The 25,236-nt window shown below is 41.6% G+C and overlaps 1 protein-coding gene across 1 annotated transcript in view; it reads right to left on the bottom strand.

The window, feature by feature from the left end:
- EPSTI1 (epithelial stromal interaction 1) overlaps nucleotides 1–25,236 on the bottom strand; it is an 80,676-nt gene that overhangs the window by 14,765 nt on the left and 40,675 nt on the right. The window contains exons 7-8 of the mRNA XM_039522119.1: nucleotides 14,186–14,279; nucleotides 10,537–10,620 (exon numbers count right to left, since the gene is read on the bottom strand). Of these exons, the coding sequence (XP_039378053.1) occupies nucleotides 10,537–10,620; nucleotides 14,186–14,279 (178 nt within the window). The remainder of the gene's footprint in view (nucleotides 1–10,536; nucleotides 10,621–14,185; nucleotides 14,280–25,236) is intronic.

Here is a 25,236-nt window from a genome sequence, read left to right as displayed (position 1 = left end):
CAACTTCCTTGCACTTTACACTTTTTAAGGTTATGATGATGTGGCCCTATGGTTTTGTTTATAAATCAGGGTAGTGAGCTGGGCCATGCATGTTTAATCGTTTAGCTTGGATTCGTGCCACACCAAGTATCAAGCAAGTGTCCTGGTCAGCCTGATGACTGCTAATGCTAACCAAAGGAACATCAGTTCCATATAACTTGTTCTGAAGTGGCTGGGTCAGTACCTTTCCATGTTATGCAACATGCCATCTCTGCCAGCTAAGTTACTGATATGCTAGGGATCTCACGCCATTACAGGTAGTCAACAGGAACTGAAGCTACCAACTTTTGCCACTGAAAGGGTTCTTCAAGGGAAAACAGACCTATCCTGCACATTTGCCATAGTAATGGAGCACCAATAAAGCTGGAATGTGAACTAAAGTGATGAATTTTATAGAAAGGTTCAGTAACTAAAAATGAACTACAGAATGAAATAAAAACCAATTTAAGAAGAACATTAATAAAAGCTTTGCAGTAAATATAATCAATCAATAACTGGATAATGTGTTGTGTATCACTGTTTGTCTAGCCCTAAAAGAAAAGCAAGATTAAGAAATAAAAAAGCCAAGCTTCATTTTCACTTTTTAAATAACTGTTCAACCTGAAAATTAAAATCCAGTATCTGATTTTCTAATGTTTGACTTTTAATGGCATTCATTAGATTTCTGCAATAGCTATACCTTCAGAAATATACTGCAAGTACATAATACTGTGTTTAAAGTGCCCTGGAAAACATCTAGCAATACATATTAAAACCTATTTCCCCCAAAAAATTAACTGACAAAACCTATAAATTTAATAGCTATATTGCATTAGAAGGTGCACACAACAACAGAATTTACAATTACGTTAATAAAATAGTAACTTGAGGTGGAAGTGAGTTAACATAAATCTGAGGGACAATTATTAGCACTTTTAAAATATGTACACTTTAGAGTAGGTTTACAAATACCTACTGGACAGATTAACGTTCTAATAGCAGCTACTGAGGCAAGGAGTACTTTGGTACTATGTATTAAAACAAAAAATTTGCACTCAGCCCATACTTTTTTAGGGAGAGATGGAAATCAATAAAAAACATAAAAATCAGAAATGTAGTTAGAGAGAGATTTACCTTAGATATGACTGTGGCCCCAACTCTACAATGACCTCCACACCAGGTTGCCCTGGCCCAAGCTCTATGAAGGGTTCAGGCGTATGCTAGTTTTAAATGAAAAACTATTTCTTCATGGCACAATGTACAATGCCATAGTTATTTATAACATACATACCCATAGCATTTGAAATTTCATAAGGGTTTTATTTAGGAGAAAATATATGTTGGTAACTGTACAGAAGAGAAAAGGTGCATGCTATGATGGGAAAGAAATAAGCTATATACTTTTATTTTATTAAATGGAGGCATATTTATTGAAGGACCTGTACGTCCAATTACTGGAACAACAGAAGGAGTGTGTATAAGAGGCAGTGATATGATTTAATGTTTAGAGAAGAAACTGGAAGTCCGTAGATCGGGTTATATGCCCAGCTCTACCACAGACTCATTATGTGAGCTTGGACAACTTACCTACTCATCTAAGTAATTAGTGCAAACAGGTGCAATTGCATATGCAGGAGTCGAAGATCTGGTCCATTCCATACTCATTTAAGTCAATTTACATCATATTTATATGAATCTGTATATGTTTGATCGATCCATTCTCTATTCTTTTGCTAAAATAGCAAGTTGGAATACTTGAAAGACATTTTCTCTGAATCATTAATAATTATGTTTGAGAAATCAAGGAAGATAGGTGATGTCCCAGAGGGCTGGAAAGGAGCAAATATAGTACCCGTCTTAAAGGGGGTGGTGCGGAGGAGAGCCGAGGGAATTTTAAGCTAGTCCTCCTAACTTCGATACCCGGAAAGATATCAAAACAAGTTATTAAACAATCATTCTGTTCAAATCTACAGGTGATAAGTAATTGCCAATAAAGATTTGTCAAGAACAAATCACGTCAAACCAACCAAATTTCCATTTTTGACAGGGTAACTGGCCTAGTGGACTGAAAGGAGAAGGGATACGCACCGGACTTAGTAAGGCTGTTGACACAATCCTACTTGACATTCTCATAAGTAAACTAAGGAAATATGGTCTAGATGAAATTATTATAAGAAAAGTGGCCTTTCAACCAGTTTTGTATTCCTAGAATGGTTATCAATGGTGTCCAGTTTGGGGCACTACACTTTAAGATACATATGAACAACCTGGAGAGAGTCTAGAGGAGAACAACAAAATTAAAAGGTGTAGAAAAACATGACCTACAAGGAAAGATGGAAAGAACTGGGCATGTTTAGCCTAGAGAAGAGAATGCCATGGCAGGGGGGAAAATAAGACTTCAAAGATGTAAAAGGTTGCTCTAGAGAGAATGGTGATCAATTGTTCTCTACATTCACCAATGGGAGGACAAGCAATAATCGGCTTAGTTTGCAGCAAGGGTGATTTAAGATAGATATTAGGACAAACTTTCTAACTATAAGGATGTTTAAGCATTGGAATAGTTTACTTTGGGAGGTTGTAGAATAAAGATTTTTAAGAACAGGTTGGACAAACAACTGTCAGGAATGGTCTAGTGTATTTAATCCTGCCTCAGCACAGAGGTTGGAGAGAAAATGACCTTCCAAGGTTCCTTCCAAGCCTACATTTCCATGATTTTGTTTAAGACTTGATTCTAAACACAACAGAGGGGAGATGGTGTGTGAAGCATTAGTTCTCTATTCAGCATCACCTTCAGAATGTCCCCATGATAGGCTTTGTGAGAACATCTTTGTAAAAGAAGAGGAGAGGAGAGGAAAGGAAAGGAGAGGAAAAGACTATTATTAACCTTCCATAACAGTTGTTCTTCGAGATGTGTTGCACACGTCGATTCCAGTCTTGATGTGCATGCACCCCACTTACACAGTCACCATAAATTTCTCTCTCAATGGTTCCCTTTGGGGTAGCTTGAATGCCCTTTGCTGCCGCATGCTGGCAGTGTCAATATAAAGGGCCCAACCGATGCCAAGTCCCCTCAGTTCCTTTTTTCCAGAAAGCGCCGATGTACAGGGGTAGGAATGGACATGTGCAACACATCTCAAAGAACAACTGCTATGGAAGGCTAGTAACCATTTATTCTTCAAGTGATTGCACATGTGCATTCCATTCGTGGTGACTCCCAGCCAATAATATGGGTGGACGGATCGGAGTTCATATAATGGCCTCATTGAGCGGTAGGGCCACTCTGGAAGGACCTGCTGGGGTGAAAGGATTCTTTTACTTCCTCTACCTGTATGCCCAGGATTAAGGCAACCCTCTGACATTTCTTGGAGTCATCCAGGAGAAGCAAAGTATACATTGTTGAGATTGCCTCATCAGGGGAAGGGGAGGCCAGCAAAGGGTCCTGCTGAGCCGGGTCTTGATATCCAGTACCAGAGTCAGAAACCTGTGCTGCCTCATGGGTAGGTGCTGCACATCTCTCTGAGGCCACTGAATAGGAGTTCCTGGAATATGGGGGAAAACCCAACAGGTTCCAAAAAGGCCACTGGACAGGCGTAGGCCCCCAGTGACCTCCCTGGCCAACCACTGGATGGTACTCCTGTGGTAGAGTAATGGTGTCTTGAGGAGGGATGGCTCCAAGAGCAGATGCGGTAGGCCCCAGTCTCCGATTTGGAGGAAGACTACCCTCCTTCTGCTGACTATGGAGGTGCAGTTCCAGACAGTGCTGGTGACCAGTGCAGAGGTGAAGAGGTGTGCAGAGTGGTGAGCACTGCAGGTTTTTCCTCTGACGATACCAAAGGGAGAGCCATCAGAGGTGCATTTTTAATGAAATTGTGCGATCATGGGAGACTAGCTTCCCAGATATAGATTGGAGGACAAGTGCTACTAAAATTGGTAGGGCCCAGATTTTCCTGAACAACAGATTTCTTCACCAAATAGTCACCAAGAACCAACAAGAAGTGATGCCATTGTAGATTTAGTAGTGGTGAGTAGTGAGGACCTCACAGAAGAGCTGGTTGTAGGGAATAACCTTGGTTTGAATGATCATGAGCTAGTTCACTTAAAAAAAGATCTGCAACTAGGGTCCTTGATTTCAAAAGGGAAAACTAAAAAAAAATAATAAGGGAATTAGTTAGGGAAGTGGACTGGACTGAAGAACTCAAGGATCTGAATGTGGAGGCAGCTTGGAATTACTTCAAGTCAAAGTTGCAGAAGCTATCTAAAGCCTGCATCCTAAACAAGGGGGAAAAAATTCATAGGGAAGTGTTGTAGATCAGACTGGATGAACAAGCACCTTAAACAGATTAAGAGAAAGCAGAACGCCTACAAGGAATTTAAGATGGGATGGATCAGCAAGGAAAGCTACCTCTTGGTGGTCAGAAAGTGAAGGGATAAAGTGAGAACTGCCAAAAGCCAAGCAGTGTTAAACCTTGCAAAGAAAATTAAAACCAGTAGCAAAAGGTACTGTAGCCATAGAAATAAAAAGAAAAGCAGGAAAGAAGAAGTGGGACCGCTAAACACTGAAGATGGGATGGAGATCAAGGATAATCTAGGCATGGCTCAACACCTAAACAAATACTTTACCCTTATTAAAAACAATGAGGCCATTAGGGGAGTGGCAGGGTGGTTAATGGAAATGAGGATATGGAAGTAGGAATTACCACAGCCGAGGCAGAAGTTGAACTAGAATAGCTTAATGGAACCAAATTTTATGGGGCCGGATAATCTCCACCCCAGAATATTAAAGGAACTGGCACATGGATAGCAAGAATTTTTAATGAACTTCTAAACTAAGAGATCATACCCTATCTCTGCAGAATTGCTAATATAGTACCTATTTTTAAGAAAAAGAAAAAAATGGCCTGGGAAACTACAGGTCTGTTAGTTTGACCTCAATTGTATGCAAGGTCTCAGAACAAATTTTGAAAGAGAAAGTAGTTAAGGACAGAGGTAATTGGGATAAAATATAACAGTTTTACAAAAGGTAGATCATGCCAGTCCAAGCTGATAAATCAGATACCTTCTCAAAAAAATTATCAGAGAAAACACAGTAGAGCTAATCTACCTGGATTTCAGTAAGGCACTGGATAAAATTCCACATGGGAAATTATTAGTTAAAGTGGAAAAGATGGGGATTAATATGAGAACTGAAAGGTGGATAAGGAACTGGTTCAAGAGGAGACTACAACGGGTCATACCGAAAGGTGAACTGTCAGACTGCAGGGAGCTTACTAGTGGAGTTCCTCAGGGATTGGTCTTGGGACCAATCTTATTTAAAATTTTCAATTACCTTGGCACAAAGTGGTAATATGCCAATAAAATCTGTGGATGACACAAAGTTGGAGGTATTGCCAATACGGAGGAGGACCAGAATATCATACAAGAAGATTTGGACGACCTCAAAAACTGGCGTAATAAAGAAATGGGATGAAATTTAATAGTGCAAAATCATGAAGAACAAGAATTTTTGCTATAAGATGAGGACTTATCAATTGGAAATGAGAGGAGGAGAAAGACCTGGATGTATTGATTGATCACAAGATGACTATCAGCCACCAATGTGATGTGACCATGAAAAAAGCTAATGCAGTCCTAGGATGCATCAGGTGAGGTATTTCCAGTAGAGAGACAGGAAAGTACAGTCAAACCTCGCAATAACGCGCCTCGCTATAACATGAAATCGCATATAACGCGATCATAGATTGGCTCCCCTTTAAGGCAGATATAACTTAAATAATGTTTTCACAGTACTGTACGGTACCAGTGGTCCCCAACACCATTGTAGGGGAGAGAAGCTGCAGCCCCGCGCCTACCGGGGACAAAGAACTCCAACACTGCAGCGCTGGTGCTCTCTGTCCCCAGCAGGCGCTGGCCGCAGCTTCTCTCCAGCTTCAAAAGGAGCCACGGCCCCACCCCTGCCAGGAACAGAGAGCACCGGCATCCACAGCCCCAGAGTTCTCTGTCCCCAGCAGGCGGGGAGCCGCGGCTCCTCTTGAAGCCGGAGAGAAGCCGCGGCCCCGCACCTGCCGGGGACAGAGAGCACCGGCGCCCGCAGCCTCGGAGTTCTCTGTCCCCAGCAGGCGGGGGCCGCGGCTCCTCTCCTCTGCTGGGCACTAGGCACTAGGCGGCACACATCAATGCACCGCTTTGGGGACCACTGACAAACTGACTGGTTTGAAACCCCGCTGGGTCACACTAGCAAAGACTCTGAGGGTGGGGGGCAGGGAGGTGTTCACCTTTCTCTGCAGCATGGGGCACAAGTCACTTGCAAGTTTAAACTAGAGTAAATGGTGGATTTTCCATAACTTGAAGTCTTTTAAACCATGATTTGAGGACTTTAGTAACTCAGCCAGAGGTTAGGGGTCCATTACAGGAGTGGGAAGGAGGGGGAAAAAGGTTCTATGGCCTGCAACATGCAGAAAGTCAGACTAGATGATCACAATGGTCCCTTCTGGCCTTAAAGGCCAGATGGCATTCGCCCAAGAGTTCTGAAAGAACTCAAATGTGAAGTTGTGGAACTATTAACTAAGGTTTGTAACCTGTCCTTTAAATCGGCTTCGGTACCCAATGACTGGAAGTTAGCTAATGTAACGCCAATATTTAAAAAGGGCTCTAGGGGTGATCCCGGCAATTACAGACCGGTAAGTCTAACGTCGGTACCGGGCAAATTAGTTGAAACAATAGTTAAGAATAAAATTGTCAGACACATAGAAAAACAAACTGTTGAGCAATAGTCAACATGGTTTCTGTAAAGGGAAATCATGTCTTACTAATCTATTAGAGTTCTTTGAAGGGGTCAACAAACATGTGGACAAGGGGGATCCGGTGGACATAGTGTACTTAGATTTCCAGAAAGCCTTGGACAAGGTCCCTCACCAAAGGCTCTTACGTAAATTAAGCTGTCATGGGATAAAAGGGAAGGTCCTTTCATGGATTGAGAACTGGTTAAAGGACAGGGAACAAAGGGTAGGAATTAATGGTAAATTCTCAGAATGGAGAGGGGTAACTAGTGGTGTTACCCAGGGGTCAGTCCTAGGACCAATCCTATTCAATTTATTCATAAATGATCTGGAGAAAGAGGTAAACAGTGAGGTGGCAAAGTTTGCAGATGATACTAAACTGCTCAAGGTAGTTAAGACCAAAGCAGATTGTGAAGAACTTCAAAAAGATCTCACAAAACTAAGTGATTGGGCAACAAAATGGCAAATGAAATTTAATGTGGATAAATGTAAAGGAATGCACATTGGAAAAAATAACCCCAACTATACATAGAACATGATGGGGGCTAATTTAGCTACAACGAGTCAGGAAAAAGATCTTGGAGTCATTGTGGATAGTTCTCTGAAGATGTCCACGCAGTGTGCAGAGGCAGTCAAAAAAGCAAACAGGATGTTAGGAATCATTAAAAAGGGGATAGAAAATAAGACTGAGAATATATTATTGCCCTTATATAAATCCATGGTACACCCACATCTTGAATACTGTGTACAGATGTGGTCTCCTCACCTCAAAAAAGATATTCTAGCACTAGAAAAGGTTCAGAAAAGGGCAACTAAAATGATTAGGGGTTTGGAGAGGGTCCCATACGAGGAAAGATTAAAGAGACTAGGACTCTTCAGCTTGGAAAAGAGAAGACTAAGGGGGGATATGATAGAGGTATATAAAATCATGAGTGATGTCGAGAAAGTGGATAAGGAAAAGTTATTTACTTATTCCCATAATACAAGAACTAGGGGTCACCAAATGAAATTAATAGGCAGCAGGTTTAAAACAAATAAAAGGAAGTTCTTCTTCACGCAGCGCACAGTCAACTTGTGGAAATCCTTACCTGAGGAGGTTGTGAAGGCTAGGACTATAACAATGTTTAAAAGGGGACTGGATAAATTCATGGTGGCTAAGTCCATAAATGGCTATTAGCTAGGATAGGTAAGAATGGTGTCCCTAGCCTCTGTTCGTCAGAGGATGAAGATGGATGGCAGGAGAGAGATCACTTGATCATTGCCTGTTAGGTTCACTCCCTCTGGGGCACCTGGCATTGGCCACTGTCGGTAGACAGATACTGGGCTAGATGGACCTTTGGTCTGACCCGGTACGGCCATTCTTATGTTCTTATGAGTCTACATTGGGCCGGTCTGGTGGTGACCCTGCTGACTCTCCAATGTCTGCCAGCACCAATAGGACTGACCCTTGAAATGCTGGCGATACCGGCTCTGTCAGGGTTAGAAGCTCCCTGGCAGCCGCAAATGCCTCTGGCATGGTCGGTACCCAGACAGTGGTACAGAATGGTGCCACAGATGTGGAAGGTGCTCCTTCTGGTTCCAGACTTGACAGTACCAGCCTAGGTGACAAGGAGTACTTGGGCTTAGACCACACTCTACTCTGATCCACATGCCTAACAGACTTCGATGCTGAGGAATCTCCCCCTTTTGGCCATCTGCTTCTTATGTTTTTTCTTAGGTACTGGGGATGGTGAGCAGTACAATAGGAGGCACAAAATCCAAAATCTAACAACACTGAGGCACTAGGTGCTGAGTCTGACCGACCTGGCTCAGATGGAGGTCTCAAGGTCACCTCCATGAGTGGAAACTTTAGTCTGGTGACAATCTTTCTTCGTGCGAAGTTTAAAGTCTCTGAAAATTTGGCGATGCTCCCCTGTATGAGCTTCCGCCAAACAGTTTAAGCAACTTGAGAGCGGGTCACGCAGGGGCATAGCAGGCAATGTATGGCTTGACCGAGGCATCCCTCTGCACCAGGAACTGACCAAAACCCTCAGGTGGGGTAAAACCTACTCAACTGTACTAAAACAGTAATAACCAGAATAACACTGAACTATTTACAATAGAGTACAAGAGTACACAATCCACTGAGAACACTTTCAAAAGCAAGATGAGCCGTTCCAGCAACCATTACGGGCAATAAGAAGAAACTGAGGGGGCTCAGGGTTAGCTAAGCCCTTTATACAGCAGAAGGTGGTGCTCAAGCCACCCCAACGGGTACCACTGAGGGAAAAATTTCCAGAGACTGTGTGCACACCAAGAGTGGAATGCACATGTGCAAACACTCAAAGAAGAAATTAGGTTCCTTAGAATACTCAACTGGGCACCATAATCTAAAAAAAGGTGTTATGCAGTTTAAATGCAGGAAAAGAAAAAAAAAAAAAAGCATAAACTAATAGTTCAGAGCCAACTAGCTGTAAGCCAGGGATCAGCAACCTTTGGCATGTGGCCCATGAGGGTAAGCTCCCTGGCAGGCCATGTATGGGGAGACTTTGGCAAACCAGTAAAGTGCCTAAAACCACTATGGCTTATTGTTAAAGGCGGCCTAGTCAGCAAGCTGTAAAGTGGCCATGCAGCTTGACCAAGGCAGGAGGGGAGGGGGTTTTGGGTGCCACAGCAAGGGCAGCTTGACCCCGCGTCCTTCCTGATAAGAATTGTGTTGAAGTTGCTGAAATAATGCATTTTAAAAGAGCAGGATGTACCCTCAGGAATGTCTATTGGGGTCTCAAGGCTGCAGACTCTGGAAAAACCCACACCTGGTTAATCAATAATCAGAAGAAACCTCTTGCTTGATGATTGAAATTGCTTACTTAACAAGGTTTCTTTAAGGGACATGTCATTCTATTACTAATGTATAAATAAGGGGAAAAAGCTTGAGATAGTTGGACTCGTTTGGGGACTCTTTTGGACTCTCCCACTGGATACACCTTGCGGTCCCCACTGGCAGACAGAAGATTTGGCCACCGGAGGCCTGCCGCTGTGTCACTCAAAAGCCACACTCAGCTTTGGTAATTATCAAGGGTTGGGGGTGTTTTACTAATCTTGTTGTGGACGTGTGTAAGTACTTGAGACTAGTAAAGTGTAGCTTTAAGTGAAAGCACTCTCATGTTGTCCTGTTTGTGCCAGCCATCTATCGGTTGGATGGATGTCCGTGTCTCCTGATTTATTTCCTGACACCTCCTCGCACAGAGTAAAAGTTACCAAGAGCTTTGGGTTGAAAGAACCCTGGGTAACAGCTGGGCTGGTTTATTTACCTGCTGCGTCCGCAAGTTCAGCTGATCGCGGCTCCCACTAGCCGCGCCGTTCCAGGCCAATGGGGGTGGTGGGGAGTGGCAGCCAGCACATCCCTCAGCCCGCGCTGCTTCCTGCAGCCCTCAATGGCCTGGGATGGCAAACCGCAGCCAGGGGAGCCGCGATCGGCTGAACCTGCGGACACGGCAGGTAAACAAACCGGCCTGGCCCGCCAGGGTGCTTACCCTGGTGAACCATGCGCCAAAGGTTGCCGATCCCTGATGTAAGCTTTGTAGATGCTTCAAATCATATCTGAGCTTTGCCTATTTGACTACCTACAATTGGTCTGAAGCACTTTTCCTTAGGAGACCTGGTGCTCATATGCCACAGTAAATAATATGTTTTTTAAAGCTGATTACAGAACACGGCTCAGTACAGAAACGTTATACATAAACTGTTAACTGTAATATGTTACCTTCCTCCGTTGTTCTGCCTTCTTTTCCTGTAGTCTTCTGTTTTCATCCTCCTGGAGTCTTTGCTTATAAGTGCGGCTTCTAGTCTATTGCACAGCAGAGCATAAAAGCAATATATTGACAGAAGATCCCACTCTCAATCTTTATAGAATAAATTAACAAAACTAGTTGAAGATATTTCTGATTACTTAGGAATAGATTAATCTAAGTTTAAAAACCAGTCATGAGGCTCTTTTGCTAAAAATCCACCATTTAGAAGTTAGTTTATATACCTTCCGTAATTCAATTGCTAGGGTGGTTTGTTCTCCAGAGAGACCCTGTCTGCAGTGCTCTATGGTTCAGACACCTCTGGGGGATTTGTTTGAATGGGAGAAGTCTATGAACTAGATCTGAAATCATTAACAAGTGATCTGGTTCTGCAATCCTTACTTATAATGAGTCTCACAATGCATGTTCTCTTGTCATTTGCAGTTATTGGGGGAATGTATTACTCTTACCTTGAGCAGGGACTGTGCCTTCCTTTGTGTGTATATCCTATTTAGCACATTATTAATATTAAAACTAACTTAGTTTAGTACAAAAAGTTGTGGTGGCCATCATGTAACTTGACTTTAATAAAGGCTTTGATATAATTCTACACAAGATTCTCAAAGGAATTTGATAAATGTGAATCAAATGAAGCTACTGAATGATGGGTACATAGTTTGCTATAAAGGCTGTATGGAGACAGCAATTATTAATGGGTTCAGTCTCGAGCTGGAGGAGCTGTTAGATGTGTCCAGGGAGATTCATTCTGGGTCCAATATTATTTATTACTTTCAGTAATGACTTGAGCGGTTGTGTGGAGAATATATTAATCAAGTTGGAGAACAATAAAAATCTAGACGGGATTGTTAACACTTTGGAAGACTGGATTAAAATTGATTATCATCTTAATTGATTACATGTGGGGGGGGGGAGCGGGGGAAGAAGAGAAGCCACCAATAAAAAGAGGAGAGTGCCTAAAAAGAAACTGAATTTGTCTACATCCAGTAAATGGGATAAATGTGTATCCAGTGATATTTCAGCACTGTAATACAGTAATACTACGGAAAGGATCTGGGAAATGTAAATTGTTTTTAGCAAGAACTGTATGTCCTTTTCTAGTACATGCAACCACTGAGAATCATAACAATGCTAAAAATTAAAATTTAGAGTGAAAAATTTTACCTCACCCTTTTCCCAGCAAAAAGATACAAATTTGGCAACATGGAAACATTTGGGGAATTTGTGTCAGTTTTGCTGAATTGTTCATGTAACAAAAATTCCAAAAAGGTCAAAATGTTTTGATTCTAAAGGACTTCTTGTTTTGAATTTTTTCAAATTTTCATTTAAAATAACGTGAACCACTCAAAAATTAATCACATTGAACAAAACATTTCATTTGACCTGAAATGAATATTTTTCACGTTTTTGGAAGGGCTAATGAACTGAAAGTCAGTTATTGTGTCCATTTTATTAAATATGTCTTTACTAGATCTCTTATATTTTAGAAGTTAAACAAACAAAAATAAAAAAATACCAAGTCACAATTTTTTGCAGGTTAAACACAGACTAGATCAAAACACCACATCAAACTAGCACAATTCAAGTATAACATTTCCCCTTTACTATTACCTCTTAGTGCTCAAATGGTTTTACATCGAGTGGTACTCCATTGCTTATGTGTTATAGCTCCCTTAATGGGGCACAACAGGTGCTAGTTTACCTGTAGAGTGGTTCTACTTGTCTGAGCAGATCTTTTACAAACACAAGGCCATAGAGTCATGCTAGCAAAAAGTGACATATGCTATACTGGTTTGTGTTAATAAAAGTATCACATATACACAAGCAGCAAGGTAATTCATTCTCTTTACTTGGGCACTGATTAAGCCAGAGTTGAGGGGAAATATACACATTTCTTGCACTATATGTTTAAAAAAAACCCACAAATTGCAGAGTGTAACAGACATAAAACAGATTGGAATAAAAGGCATAAAACTGAAACCGCTTTGGAGTGAAGGGCTTCAGCCATGGAGCTGCACCTACTCCACTTCTCTCTACCCTAGGGCCATCATACTAATGTCTCTGAAATCAGGACCAGTCCTGGGGATGTTTTCAATTCAAGTACATCTTACTGAAATTTGTAGGACTAGTTCTGCCTCAGATAAATCCACTAGGCCCAGGTCTCATTGTTCAGTTCTTATGTGGTGACAGGAGGGGAGGCAAGCATAGCTTTACATCATCTTTCTGCCTCTCATATTCTCTGCCATTTCAGTGGCCTGCTTGGTCCCCAACATAAGTTAGAGCAGCCCTGAGGGTGGCCCGCTAAGCCACCCAGAGCATACTGTACTCCAGCCATGTTCCTCCCTTTACCTGCACACCCTGTGTGTTGGGGGTTGCACAAGGGGCACTAGAAACTCATTCCTCCAGCTCTGTGCCAAGAAGTGACCCTCCTCTACAGCCAGTGTATTCCCTAAAGGCTGTTTCCACCCATTCTAAGACCCTTAGGCCTGTGGTAAAGGTAAAGGAAGCCACTGGGAACTGGTCCCAAAGATTCAAAGAGAAGAAAAAAAAAAGTCTATCCGCTACCTTCTCAGTTCATGGTGTTGAGGGACACGGAAAGAGACTGTGAAGCAAGGCCTATGAGGAAATGCCGAGGTCTGAACATATTCTCTCTACATCAAGGTTTCTCAACCTGTGAGGCTCCAATGTATTTCCAGGAAGGCTAAAGCCAAAAGGGAGAGGAATTCTTTTCTTTTTTTTTTCCTTCTTAGTAGCTGACACTTAAGATTCAGTAGACACTAAAGCCTCTATGGCATACGAGCTATTCAGTAAAGGTTTCCAAGCTTTACTGACTCCAGGGTATGTAGCAACCAGCTGTAATTTCTTTCTGCACACAGTAGCTGATCTGTTGCCCGTCGCTGCACCTGTAACCTGGGCCTGGCTCTGCAAACATTGGCATAATGACTCCCCATGGCAAATGCTTCCAGAAGCGAGGCAGCCCAAACAGCTGAGTGCACTTCAGAAATTATCGATTAGACAAACAATGAGGTGTTCTTTCCCTTGTTAAGAATGTAGGGGGAAAAAATCCTCAGGAAAGATGTAAAGAGCAGTTATTCTGATTAGTTACTGGTGGCTGATTAGAGTAGTGATATTATGAGATAAGATATCAGATCAGTTCAGAAAGGGGGCAACTCACCCAAGTTAATTTTGGTATAATTTTTCTAGGAGATACTGGAGAGTAGACTTTATTCCTGTGGCTGGATTTTTAAAATAACTCAGCACCCAGCAGCTTCCATTTATGCATCTAAATGAAATAGACAGGTTTTCAAAAGGGTTTAGCAACCGGAAGGGTTAGTTGCTCTCAGTGGGAACTGCTGGGTGCTGCGCACTTCAGTTAGGGTCAACTTTTCAGGGATGGACTTATGAACAATGAAGTCAGTCCGTGCAATGCAGGGAAAGGGTCTGTGAGGCTGTAGCCATCCTTCCAAGCCAAATGTTTCCATGGTATGCATTTCACTGAGTCTGTGCAGTATGTTAAACTAAATGAAATGCTAACATTGTACTGTTGGTAGCACCGTTAGCACTGGCAGAACATTACAGTGTGTCATATTCCATGGTGGGACTTACCCATGCTGTAGATTCTGGGCTAGGATTAGCCATTTGACAGGAGTTTCTCTTTGGCAAACCCAAGTCCAATCTGTCCAATAGTTCAGTGGTTTTGCTACAGAGAAACCCAAACAGAGTTGTTAGTGCTTTCTTGAAATATAAATACAGCCTACAATTGCACCCCTAGATTCTAACCTAGATTTATCGTGACATAACAGAAAAGCACCATAGCTGGAACAAAAGGTTTGAGAGCTAGATAGAATGAAGTGGAACATCAGAAACAGAACTGATATGATGGATAAAGCCTTTGTTGGGAGTGATTTGTTTGAAAGAGAAAAAGCAGAGCTATTTCTGTGTTAAAGGGGCCTTTCTCTACCATTTTCAATCTTATTCTGATACACATTCTATCAGATTTCACCATCAGCAGCGTATAATTGCTTACCTGAATCCTTTGTTTTAAACCCTCCCACCAGCATTCCAACGACAAGATTATTTTAAAGTATTTTTCTTCATGCTTAGGACAATGAACCCTTACATCAAATTCTTTCATCTCTCTACTGGGTTAAATAAAATCCAATTTATTAGAAGAGTTATTCTTGTCTTGAATTGAAATAAAGCTGTGCAGCATCATAGTCTGTCGATAGGTCCACTGGCCAAATGGATGAATTTATCAACACATGCACCCTGCACCTGATTTTCAAAAAAAGCATCCATGTAACTGTGTGCCTAATTTCATTCCATTAGGCAAATAGTTGATTCGCATGCTCAGTCATGGTAGTCATGCACAGGCAATATAAAAATGAAGCCAGATTTTGCCAAGGAAAGATCTTCATGCAGGCATTGATGGGCACGAACCAGACTTTCCTGACCTCCACCGCAAGTTGCCTGGTATACCTGTTATTCAAGTCTCTGTATGCAGGTGTGATTGGGTGGTGAGAATGTGTTTGATGGTTTGTAGAGATTTGTTGAATTTAACCTTGTGCTGCACTATGATTTTTTTCATAGCTGTGCTTAGACGCATTCATAAGCACATTTTTTAAAAAACCTGAAAAAAACCAGACATGGATTTGGGATACACTGTGGCAGATTATAGTTTCATAAAGAAATATATGGCAACTTACAGCACAGCCTGCTCTCATAGGTTTTATAGTGTTTATAAGGAGACTATGCAAAAGAAGCCCTTCCTCCCACACACAAATGTGAAGAGATAATCTGCACTTCTCAGCTTAACAAAGCTTAGAAATGCATATGAAAACTCCACTGGTATCTGTACATTCTCAGGCTTCTGGGCTGAAAAACAAAGTGGTACAACATTTTATAATGTTGTACGCCATCTGTGCCCAAACGCAACAGACTAGAAACAGTGTAGCTAATATGGAAGAGACAACTGCAGCATTTTGTGGCCTGTTGCATATGGATTCTGGCAGCTGCATGCTAGATGCACCACTCAGCCACTTTGTTCCTTGCAGACTGGGCCACTTACAAATGCTTTTTTAAAAAAAGAATAGTGCTTACTACTCAGTCCTGCTAATGATAAACAGCACCAGTCTCAGCAGTAAGGTCAGGATCTTGCTGTATACTTGTCTGATTCTTCCCTCCGCATTCCCCCGTCCCCAGTAGATATGTTTTTCGTCTTTAAATGCTGCTGCATTCTTTGTATTACTCTGAAGAGCATGCCAGCTTATTTTGACACCATGCTGAATTACTGGTGTAGTCATTTCAAACCCAAGATGAGCTTCAACGTAGTCAAGAGGATCTTAACACAGTAAAGAGGGAAGAGAACCTGGAGAGGCCAAGCCGCATCCAAATAGTGTCATAGTAGTTTTGTTTTTTCCATACTGGTAGTTTCCTAATTTTATTAGTCATCAAAGCTGTGAGCTGAGCTCTCTACTGGTGTAGCTCTTTGGCTTCATTTGTGTTACACCAACAGAGAATTTGGCCGTTTCTCTAAAGTGTTATACAATTTTAAGAGGGACAGTAATGTCAAAATAATATACACTATTTTAACAAACCCAACCTGTGACGTTATCTGATTAAATGCGACCATGTAGATCACTGTTGCTACCACTGTTATATAATTGCAAAAAATCTTGTACAAATTATGTCAAGTAAGGTGTCTATGGAAAGGTTATGATTTGCTGAATAGGATTATGCTATTTGTATGCATGTATCATTTTTGTATTTGAAGTTATGAGTATTGGCTCTGTATCCGTACTTCAAACATGTTTGCTCCTGCGGTAACGCCCACAAGGTATTTAGCCTGCACATCTTTGAAAGGACTATTCAAGTTAAGTGGCCCATCAAGGGACACTCAACTCACAATGGACTATGGAAGACGCCCATCTACGCCTGAGGAACTTTCATGTGAACAAGTGGTAATGGCCTCTGTTGTGACTAAGTGAAATTATGCATGGACATGTGACTTGCCCATGTGACTCCAAACACCCTCTTTTTACCTGCAATTTTCCACTAGCTGTGCTGAGGGCTTTGTTTGAAACAATGGGTTTCCTTCCACGTGGCAGAAGTCAGAAGGCCCTGGCAGTGGTGGATTAATGAATTTGCCACCCCTAGGCCCTGAAATAATTGTCACCCCGCCCGCCCCTGGCCCCACCCTTTCCCCGCCCCCATTCCAACCCCTTCCCCAAATCCCGGCCCCACCTCTTCCCCCAGCGTGCCGCGTTCCCCCTCCTCCCCCCTCCCTCCCTTCCCCACAAAACAGCTGTTTCGTGGAGCAAGCGCTGGGAGGGAGGGGAGAGAAATAGGATGTGGTGGCACGCTCACAGAGGAGGCGAGCTGGAGCAGGGGAGCTTCTCCATGGGTGCTCAAATTTGCCGCCCTAGGCCTAGGCCTTGTCAGCCTAGGAAATAATACACCGCTGGGCCCTGGACATCTCCATTTTGCCTCTTTCCTGCTCAAACCTCTGGAATATGAACTTATACTAATGGGAGCATTCAAACCAAAAGGACTGAGGACCTTCCAATGATTTGGAAGCAACCAGAGACTTGACTTAAGCTAGCAGTTTATTCCATCACTGCTACAAGCCTGAACCAAGAACTTTGTAATTATTGTATGTATTTGATTCCTTTAACGAATTTTAACTCTCACCTTTCTTTCTTTTTATAAATAAAACCTTTAGATTTTAGATACTAAAGGATTGGCAACAGCATGATTATTGGGTAAGATCTGAGATGTATATTGGCCTGAGTACGTGGCTGGTCCTTTGGGATCAGAACATTTTATTTGATGAAACTAGTTTTAAATAACCACTCATCTTTAAGTCTAGTGTTTTTGGTGGTGATACAAGGACTGGAATGCCTAGGGGAAACTGCTTTTCTGACCTCTTGTTAGCCAGTGTGATGAAACGGAAGTTTAGTTTTGTTGCTGGTTTGGTGTATCTTATGGGAGAATAACCATCAGTTTAGGGGTGGGGGGATGTCTGCCCTATTTCTCAGAAGTTTGTCCTGAATTTGGTATTCTCAGTGGTGACCCATGGAGGCATGGTGACACAACCAACCAACCAAAAAAATAAAAAAATCCCCACAAAATTCTTATATTTGTAACAAGCAACACGTTAGATTATTCAATGTAAAATTTCATAGACAGCAAGAATGAATTTGACTTACGAATTTGATTACTTCATCTTTACTTCTCTAGCTGGGAGAAATGCCAAAGCTTATCTGATCAACCTCCCTTGATATTTCTAATCAATTTTACTTTCAGGGTCCCATGCACTTACAGAACACTGCATTTTGGGGTGTTGCCGATACCACAGGAAGAGTGAGTTAGTTTCTAAAAAATTGTTTCCACTGGAATAATTTAAAAATTCCTAGAAATGCTTATTGGTTTCAGTCTTTGAAAAAAGTTTATTTCTACAAAAATCTAATAAGTGTCCCTTTGGGTGAAATGAGGGAGCTGATGTCAGCTGAAGGAGAGTGTGTCCAGAGTTTATAGTAAATAGATACAAAAGGAAACCATAGTTTAGAGGCTCTTAATGTGGGGAAAAAACAAAGTTAAAAAAAGCCATTAGTACAACAGTTCACTTGAGACCTGAATGGGACCTCCCTGATGCATAGTTCAGCAGCTCAGGAGGCATTTATCTCCCAGTAGAAATGGCACAGAGCCAGAGCCAGCCTCCCACATGTGCAGCCATTACAGTGGTGGCAGTCCCAGAACTCCCGCTGAGATGGTAACGCTTCCATACCCTCAGCCGTGCTGAACACAACGCCATCAACAGCCTCAGGAACAACTCTGACATCATAATAAAAAAGGCTGACAAAGGAGGTGTTGTCATCATCATGAATAAGTTGAAATATGAATAAGAGGCTTCTAGGCAGCTCTCTAACTCCACATTCTACAGGTCATTATCCTCTGATCCCACTGATGATTACCAAAAGAAACACCACCATCTGCTCAAGAAACTCCCTGAAAAAGCACAGGAACAGATCTGTACAGACACATGCCTAGAACCCCAACCAGGTGTATTCTATTTGCTACCCAAGATCCATAAACCTGGAAATCCTGGATGCCCCATCATCTCAAGCATTAGCACCCTAACAGCAGGATTGTCTGGCTATGTGGATTCCCTCCTCAGGCCCTATGCTACCAGCACTCCCAGCTATCTTCGAGACACCACTGACTTTCTGAGGAAACTTACAATCCATCGGTGATCTTCCAGAAAACACCATCCTGGACACTATGGATGTAGAAGCCCTGTACACCAATATTCCACACAAAGATGGACTACAAGCCATCAGGAATAGTATCCCCAATAATATCACGGCAAACCTGGTGACTGAACTTTGTGACTTTGTCCTCACCCACAACTATTTTGCATTTGGGGACAATATATACCTTCAAGTCAGCAGCACTGCTATGGGTACCCGCATGGCCCCACAATATGCCAACATTTTTATGGCTGACTTAGAATAACACTTCCTTAGCTCTCATCCCCTAACACCCCTACTCTACTTGCGCTACATTGATTACATCATCATTTGGACCTATGGAAAAGAAGCCCTTGAAGAATTCCACCATAATTTTAACAAGTTTCCATCCCACCATCAACCTCAGCCTAGACCAATCCACACAAACAGTCCATTTCCTAGACACTACTGTGCTAATAAGCGATGGTCACATAACCACCACCCTATATCAGAAACCTACTGACCGCTATACTTACCTACATGCCTCCAGCTTCCATCCTGGACACACTACATGATCCATTGTATACAGCCAAGCTCTAAGATACAACTGTATTTGCTCCAATCCCTCAGACAGAGACAAAACACCTACAAAATCTCTATCAAGCATTCTTAAAACTACAATACCCATCTGCTGAAGTGAAAACACAGATTCACAGAGCCAGAAGAGTACCCAGAAGTCATCTACTACAGGACAGGCCCAAAGAAAATAACAGAACACCACTAGCCGTCACCTTCAGCCCCCAACTAAAACCTCTCCAGCGCATCATCAAGAATCTACAACCTATCCTGAAAGATGATCCCTCACTCTCACAGATCTTGGGAGACAGACCGGTCCTTGCTTACAAACAGCCCCCCAACCTGAAGAAAATACTCACCAGCAACCGCACACCATACAACAAACACTAACCCAGGAACCTATCCTTGCAACAAAGCCCAATGCCAACTCTGTCCACATATCTATTCAAGTGACACCATCATAGGACCTAATCATATCACCTAACCACACCATCAGGGGCTTATTCACCTGCACATCTACCGACATGATATATGCCATCATGTGCCAGCAACTCTGCCATATACATTGGCCAAACCAGACAGTCTCTACGCAAAAGAATAAATGGACACAAATCTGACATCAGGAATCATAACATTCGAAAACCAGTCAGAGAACACTTCAACCTCTCTAACCACTCAGTGACAGACTTGAAGGTGGCAATTTTACAACCAAAAAAACACAGACTCCAAAGAGAGACTGCTGAATTTGAATTAATATGCAAATTAGATACAATTAACTTAGGTTTGAACAGAGACTGGGAATGGTTGGGCCATTACACTAATTGAATCTATTTCCCCATGTTAAGTATCCTCACACCTTCTATAGGTCATCTCGATTATCACTTCAAAAGTTTTTTTTCCTCCTACTGATGACAGCTCATCTCAATTGATTGGCCTCTTACAGTTGGTATGGCTACTTCCACCTTTTCATGTTCTCTGTATGTATAAATATCTTCTTGCTGTATGTTCCAGTCTATGCATCCGATGAAGCGGACTGTAGCCCACAAAAGCTTATGCTCAAACAAATGTGTTAGTCTCTAAGGTGCCACAAGTACTCCTGTTCTTTTTGCGGATACAAACTAACATGGCTGCTACTCTGTAACCCAAGGCTGTAGCTTTAAGCCACAGTCAAGGTCACAAGCCTCAGTATAACGGTATAGAAAAGAAAATACCTTTTAAAAGAAACTCAACTTAGCTGCATTTAAAGAAGAGTTAGAAAGAAATATAGGATCACATACAGAAACACTGAATTCTACGCAACTGTAACACAAGTCACAGAAGTGCAATGCCTTTGTATTTGCACAATATATGCTATTACCAAGTGCTGTGTGCTCAAATGAAAGTTTCTACTGCAAGACACACACACACACACACACACACACACACACACACGCTTACTGCAGGCCCTGTCAGAGTCCTCATCTTCAAACTGTACAAAGAGTAATTTTAAATATCATTGTATGTAATTTTTTGAAAACTAATAAAAATCCCTGTATTTCTAGTCAGAGGTGGGATTATAGAAAGCAGTGTAATAAAGTCCATTGAATTTTCAGCAAACTGTTGGTACTCCCAACAAAATCATGATCTACAAGAGATTTAGGTCCCAGTCCTACAACTCAATCAATATTGGCAGACCTCTAAACTCTGATCTGACTGCAGCATCAAGGCCTAAAATTCCTAGTCATCATTGTAATGGAATGTTAAACTATTGTACTGTTCAGCCACCAGGTGGTAGTGTGTAATACCTTATCTAAGCTAACCTCAGCCATAACTGGCAGAACATTAAAGGATCTTATGATAAGCACATCTGGTGTGTATAAGCAAGCTCTGTAGCCAGTCCATATCTGGTACAGAAGCACATGACATGGTGTCAGGAGTAAACTAAGAACAGAAACAAAAGAAAAATAGCAACAAAGGTTGCAGGATCTCATCAACATACCAGTCTTCAGTGCTCCAGACAACAACTTTGACAAACTCCAGAATGGACAGACTGGAAACATTATTTTGCAAGATTTTGCATTGCTACCAAGCTTCACAAAGAAACTGGAAATATACAGGTATCTTCTTTAATTTATGTTATGGAGAAGCTGACAGACCATATCTTTAAATCCTTTGACTTTAATGAGGACAGCCACAAAGATGACTAGGAAAGAGTTCTGGCCATGTTTGATGCATATTTTATACCTCAGAGATATGTGGTTTATGAAGGAGCATGTTTTCACCTGAGAATTCAAGAACCAGGGGGAAATGTTGAATGTTTTATAAGAGCTCTGCATACATTGGCTGAAAACTGATTTTGGGATATAAAAAACTTGATGGTTATTGGGCTTACAGATAAAAACCTTTCACAACAGCTACAGTTAAAGAGAGATGTGACCTTAGCACCAGCTATACAGATAGCAAAGCACTCAGTATCAATCAAGCAACAGAACAAAAGGCAGGAGCAATTTGAAAAACCTGAAACCGGCTTAGAAGCTATAAACAGACACATGCATGTGAAAAGGTACTATAATAAAAACCCCGCAGCAAGGAGAGAACTCCCAGGCTACGAGAGACAAATTTCAGCCTATGTGCACAAGGTGTGGAAAAAAAAGTCATATCCCAAGAGAGGATGCATGTCCAACCAGAAGCGCATGATGTAATACATGCACGAAATATGGACATTTTGTACCTTTGTTTGCCTCACCATAATGGTCAGGAAGTTGACTCATATTACAGATAGACAATCAAGAGCCACTGTTTCTGGGATTAATCACTTATGATGACAGAGCTTGCCTGGAGAGTGAAACTGAATATTCATAGCAAGATTATTACTCTAAAAGTGACTTGGGAGCTGGTGTCACAGTCATCTCAGAAGGAACATGAGGTCACTTTCAAGCCCTCCCAGAGCTTAAATCACCTGAAAAAGCTCTGCTTGGCCCTGGAGCTATTCCAAACTGCATGGGCCAGTTCACCACAGAAACAACTTACGAAGACAAAAAACTATGCATTCAGAGTGCATGTGATCAAAGGATCAAAGACCAACAACCTTCTCAGCTGGAGTGTAGCAGCCATGATGGGCCTAGTAACAAGGGTGAAAGAACTCTGTGGAGGATTTGATAATATTGGACTTTTGAAAGGAGATCCAGTGAAAAAAATCAACGTCAGTGACAATTCTGGATCAGTCAGTGTAGACACACCTCTATAGAGAGATCTTGGAAGAGACTAGATGCAGATTTATGCAAATTCAAAAGACTGGTTGACCTAGTCATTGTGGACTATTTTTCCAGGTATAAAGAAATAATATATTCGAAAGACCGAACATCAGTGTTATCGAGAAACTGAAGTGCACCTTTGCTCACTTCGGTTTCCAGAACAACTCATGATGGACAGACAATGGACCACAATTCACTGTGGCAAAATTTAAGTCATTCTGAATGAAATGTGATTTTATTCATATTACTAGTAGTCCACATTGCCCACAAGTGAATGGAGAAGCTGAGAGAGCTTGTATAGACAGCCAAGAAAATCTTGAAGCAGGAAGATCCATTCCTTGCTTTTCTGAGTTGCACATCAACACCAATATCAGCTCTTGGATATAGTTCAGCACAACTCTCAATGGGAAGACAATTCAGAACTACTGTTTTCCAAAGTTAGAATCTGTCTCAAAAGGCAAAAAGCCTATGAACACTTTTACAAGCAACCAGACAACACTCAAAGAGCTGCCAGGTCTAGAACCTGGTGATCAAGATCACGTCAGATTGGATGGCTGGAGAAAAAGGATGGCCAAATCCAGCTGTCATAAAGAAAAATAATTCAGTGCCCAGACCATATGTGAACAAGACCAAATGGAGCATTCAACAGAAACCACTAACATCTACAGTTTGTTCCTCAGAAAGAACAATCAACAGAGCAAACCCCACAGACAGCAAATGAAGAACAAGATAACTAAGTCTCAAGGATTCCAAACTGACCTCAGCCAGTCGTTACAACTAATGGATGACCAAGTTATTATGCATTTGGGTCATGTAATTAGAAAACCAATAAGATTCAGACACAGTTAACAGACTGATCCATATTGAACGTCAAAGACAAAGTGATCGTGTAAATGGTAGGAATGTAGAATTTAAAGGGGATGAAATGGAATGCTAAACTATTATATTGTTCAGCCACTAGGTGGTGCTGTGTGTAAAAATACCTTATTTAAAAGAACCACAGCCATAGCAGGCAGAGCATTCAAAGATCATATGATGACCACAGCTGGTATATGTATATAAACGACCCCTTAGCCAGTCAATATCTGGTACAGGAACATGACAATCACGGAGTACAGTTCTTGACAATTCCTTTTATTTTATTGTGATTAATCATTTATATGTCATTGTAGATTCGATAGTTAAAGAGGTGACAACAAAGGACCCAATCTTGAAAAGCCTGTGAGTAAGTGCATATTTAATGATTCAGTGTATGAGATAAGGATGCTGAATTGGGCACCTTGTCTGGTGGTAAGATGCCCTGAAAAGCTGTCACTACATTTTTCAGCCTGGGAACAAGTTTCCTTACCTGCCCTTTACAATTATGGTTTGTCTGGTTTTTTAAGTGTGATATTTTAAATTCCTATGAAAAAAAACTCCATGGGCAACACTTTGCAGAGCTATGTTAAAATATTTGACTGTATTTAAAAAAAAATCCCTATTGTATTTTTAATTTTTATTTCTGAATGAAACTAATCACCATTAATATTGTTGCTTTAATCAGTGGAGAGTAAGATACCATTATCTATTTTTTAAAAGCTGGTATATTTGTTCTGCACAATACCTTCACATCCATCACAGATCTGATGCTAGGATTTATTTCTCCTTATGATTTTCACTAATCTCTACTTTCATTTTTTCAAAATCATACCTTTTTATTAACAAACAAAACAGCTTCTGAACTCATTGCCTGCTCAGACTGTGGGATCTCCAGCAATACAGCTGTATTCCATTATTCAAACAGCACCCCAAGGCATGCTAGATCTCTCTCAGAACAGATAAAATACATGATCCCTGACCAGAGAAGCCTGCATGCCAATTGGAGATATAAAATAACAATGGGGTACCAAGATGTAGGAATGTCTGTGGAAGAACAAGGGGAACAGCTATCAGATTATATGGCTGCTCTGTCATTTTACAATGCTTGTCCTACTCATGCTACAATTACTCTTCTGGTCCAACTGGAGAGTAGTTAAAGTCCCCCATGAATAGTGTTCTAGATATTTTTTCCTGGCCTGCATGCACATTTTTTATCTGCCCTTTACCATATAATAATGGGACTTCTTGTAATCACATATTTAAGTTTCATTCCAGATACCACCACTATACAGCTAAATTCATATATACACACAGTTTCCTGCATTGCCCATCAGAATCAACATGCTTAATCTAGTTCCCTTAGAGGCTTTATTCATGTCTGGTGAAACCCAAGTTGTGATCTCATGCAACAGAAAATCCACCAGGAATGAGAGCTCAGCCATGGAAGCTGCCTGCACACCTTTCCCCAGAGGGGCAGTTGGAATTAGCTACTGCTGCAACCGTGAAATGGGGCTGAGCCAAGCCCAGAGAGTAGGACCAGGCCAGAGGGGAGTTGTATTGATTCACTGACTCTCCCAGGGAGCCTACTTTAAGAGACATGGGGAAAAGAGGCCTCCAATGGAGCCATAGCTCAATTTTAAGGTTGGGGTTTTCATGAATGATTCGAGTTGCTCTAACTCCACTCCAGCTGAAGCCACTGAGTGCTTGAGCAGTTCCATGTTTTTTCAGCTAACCAAGCTTTCTGCCAATTTGGGGCTTTTGA

This window comes from Mauremys reevesii, linkage group 1, assembly GCF_016161935.1.
Source record: "Mauremys reevesii isolate NIE-2019 linkage group 1, ASM1616193v1, whole genome shotgun sequence".
Taxonomy (NCBI): domain Eukaryota; kingdom Metazoa; phylum Chordata; order Testudines; family Geoemydidae; genus Mauremys; species Mauremys reevesii.
This window is presented reverse-complemented; position numbering and strand designations above follow the sequence as displayed.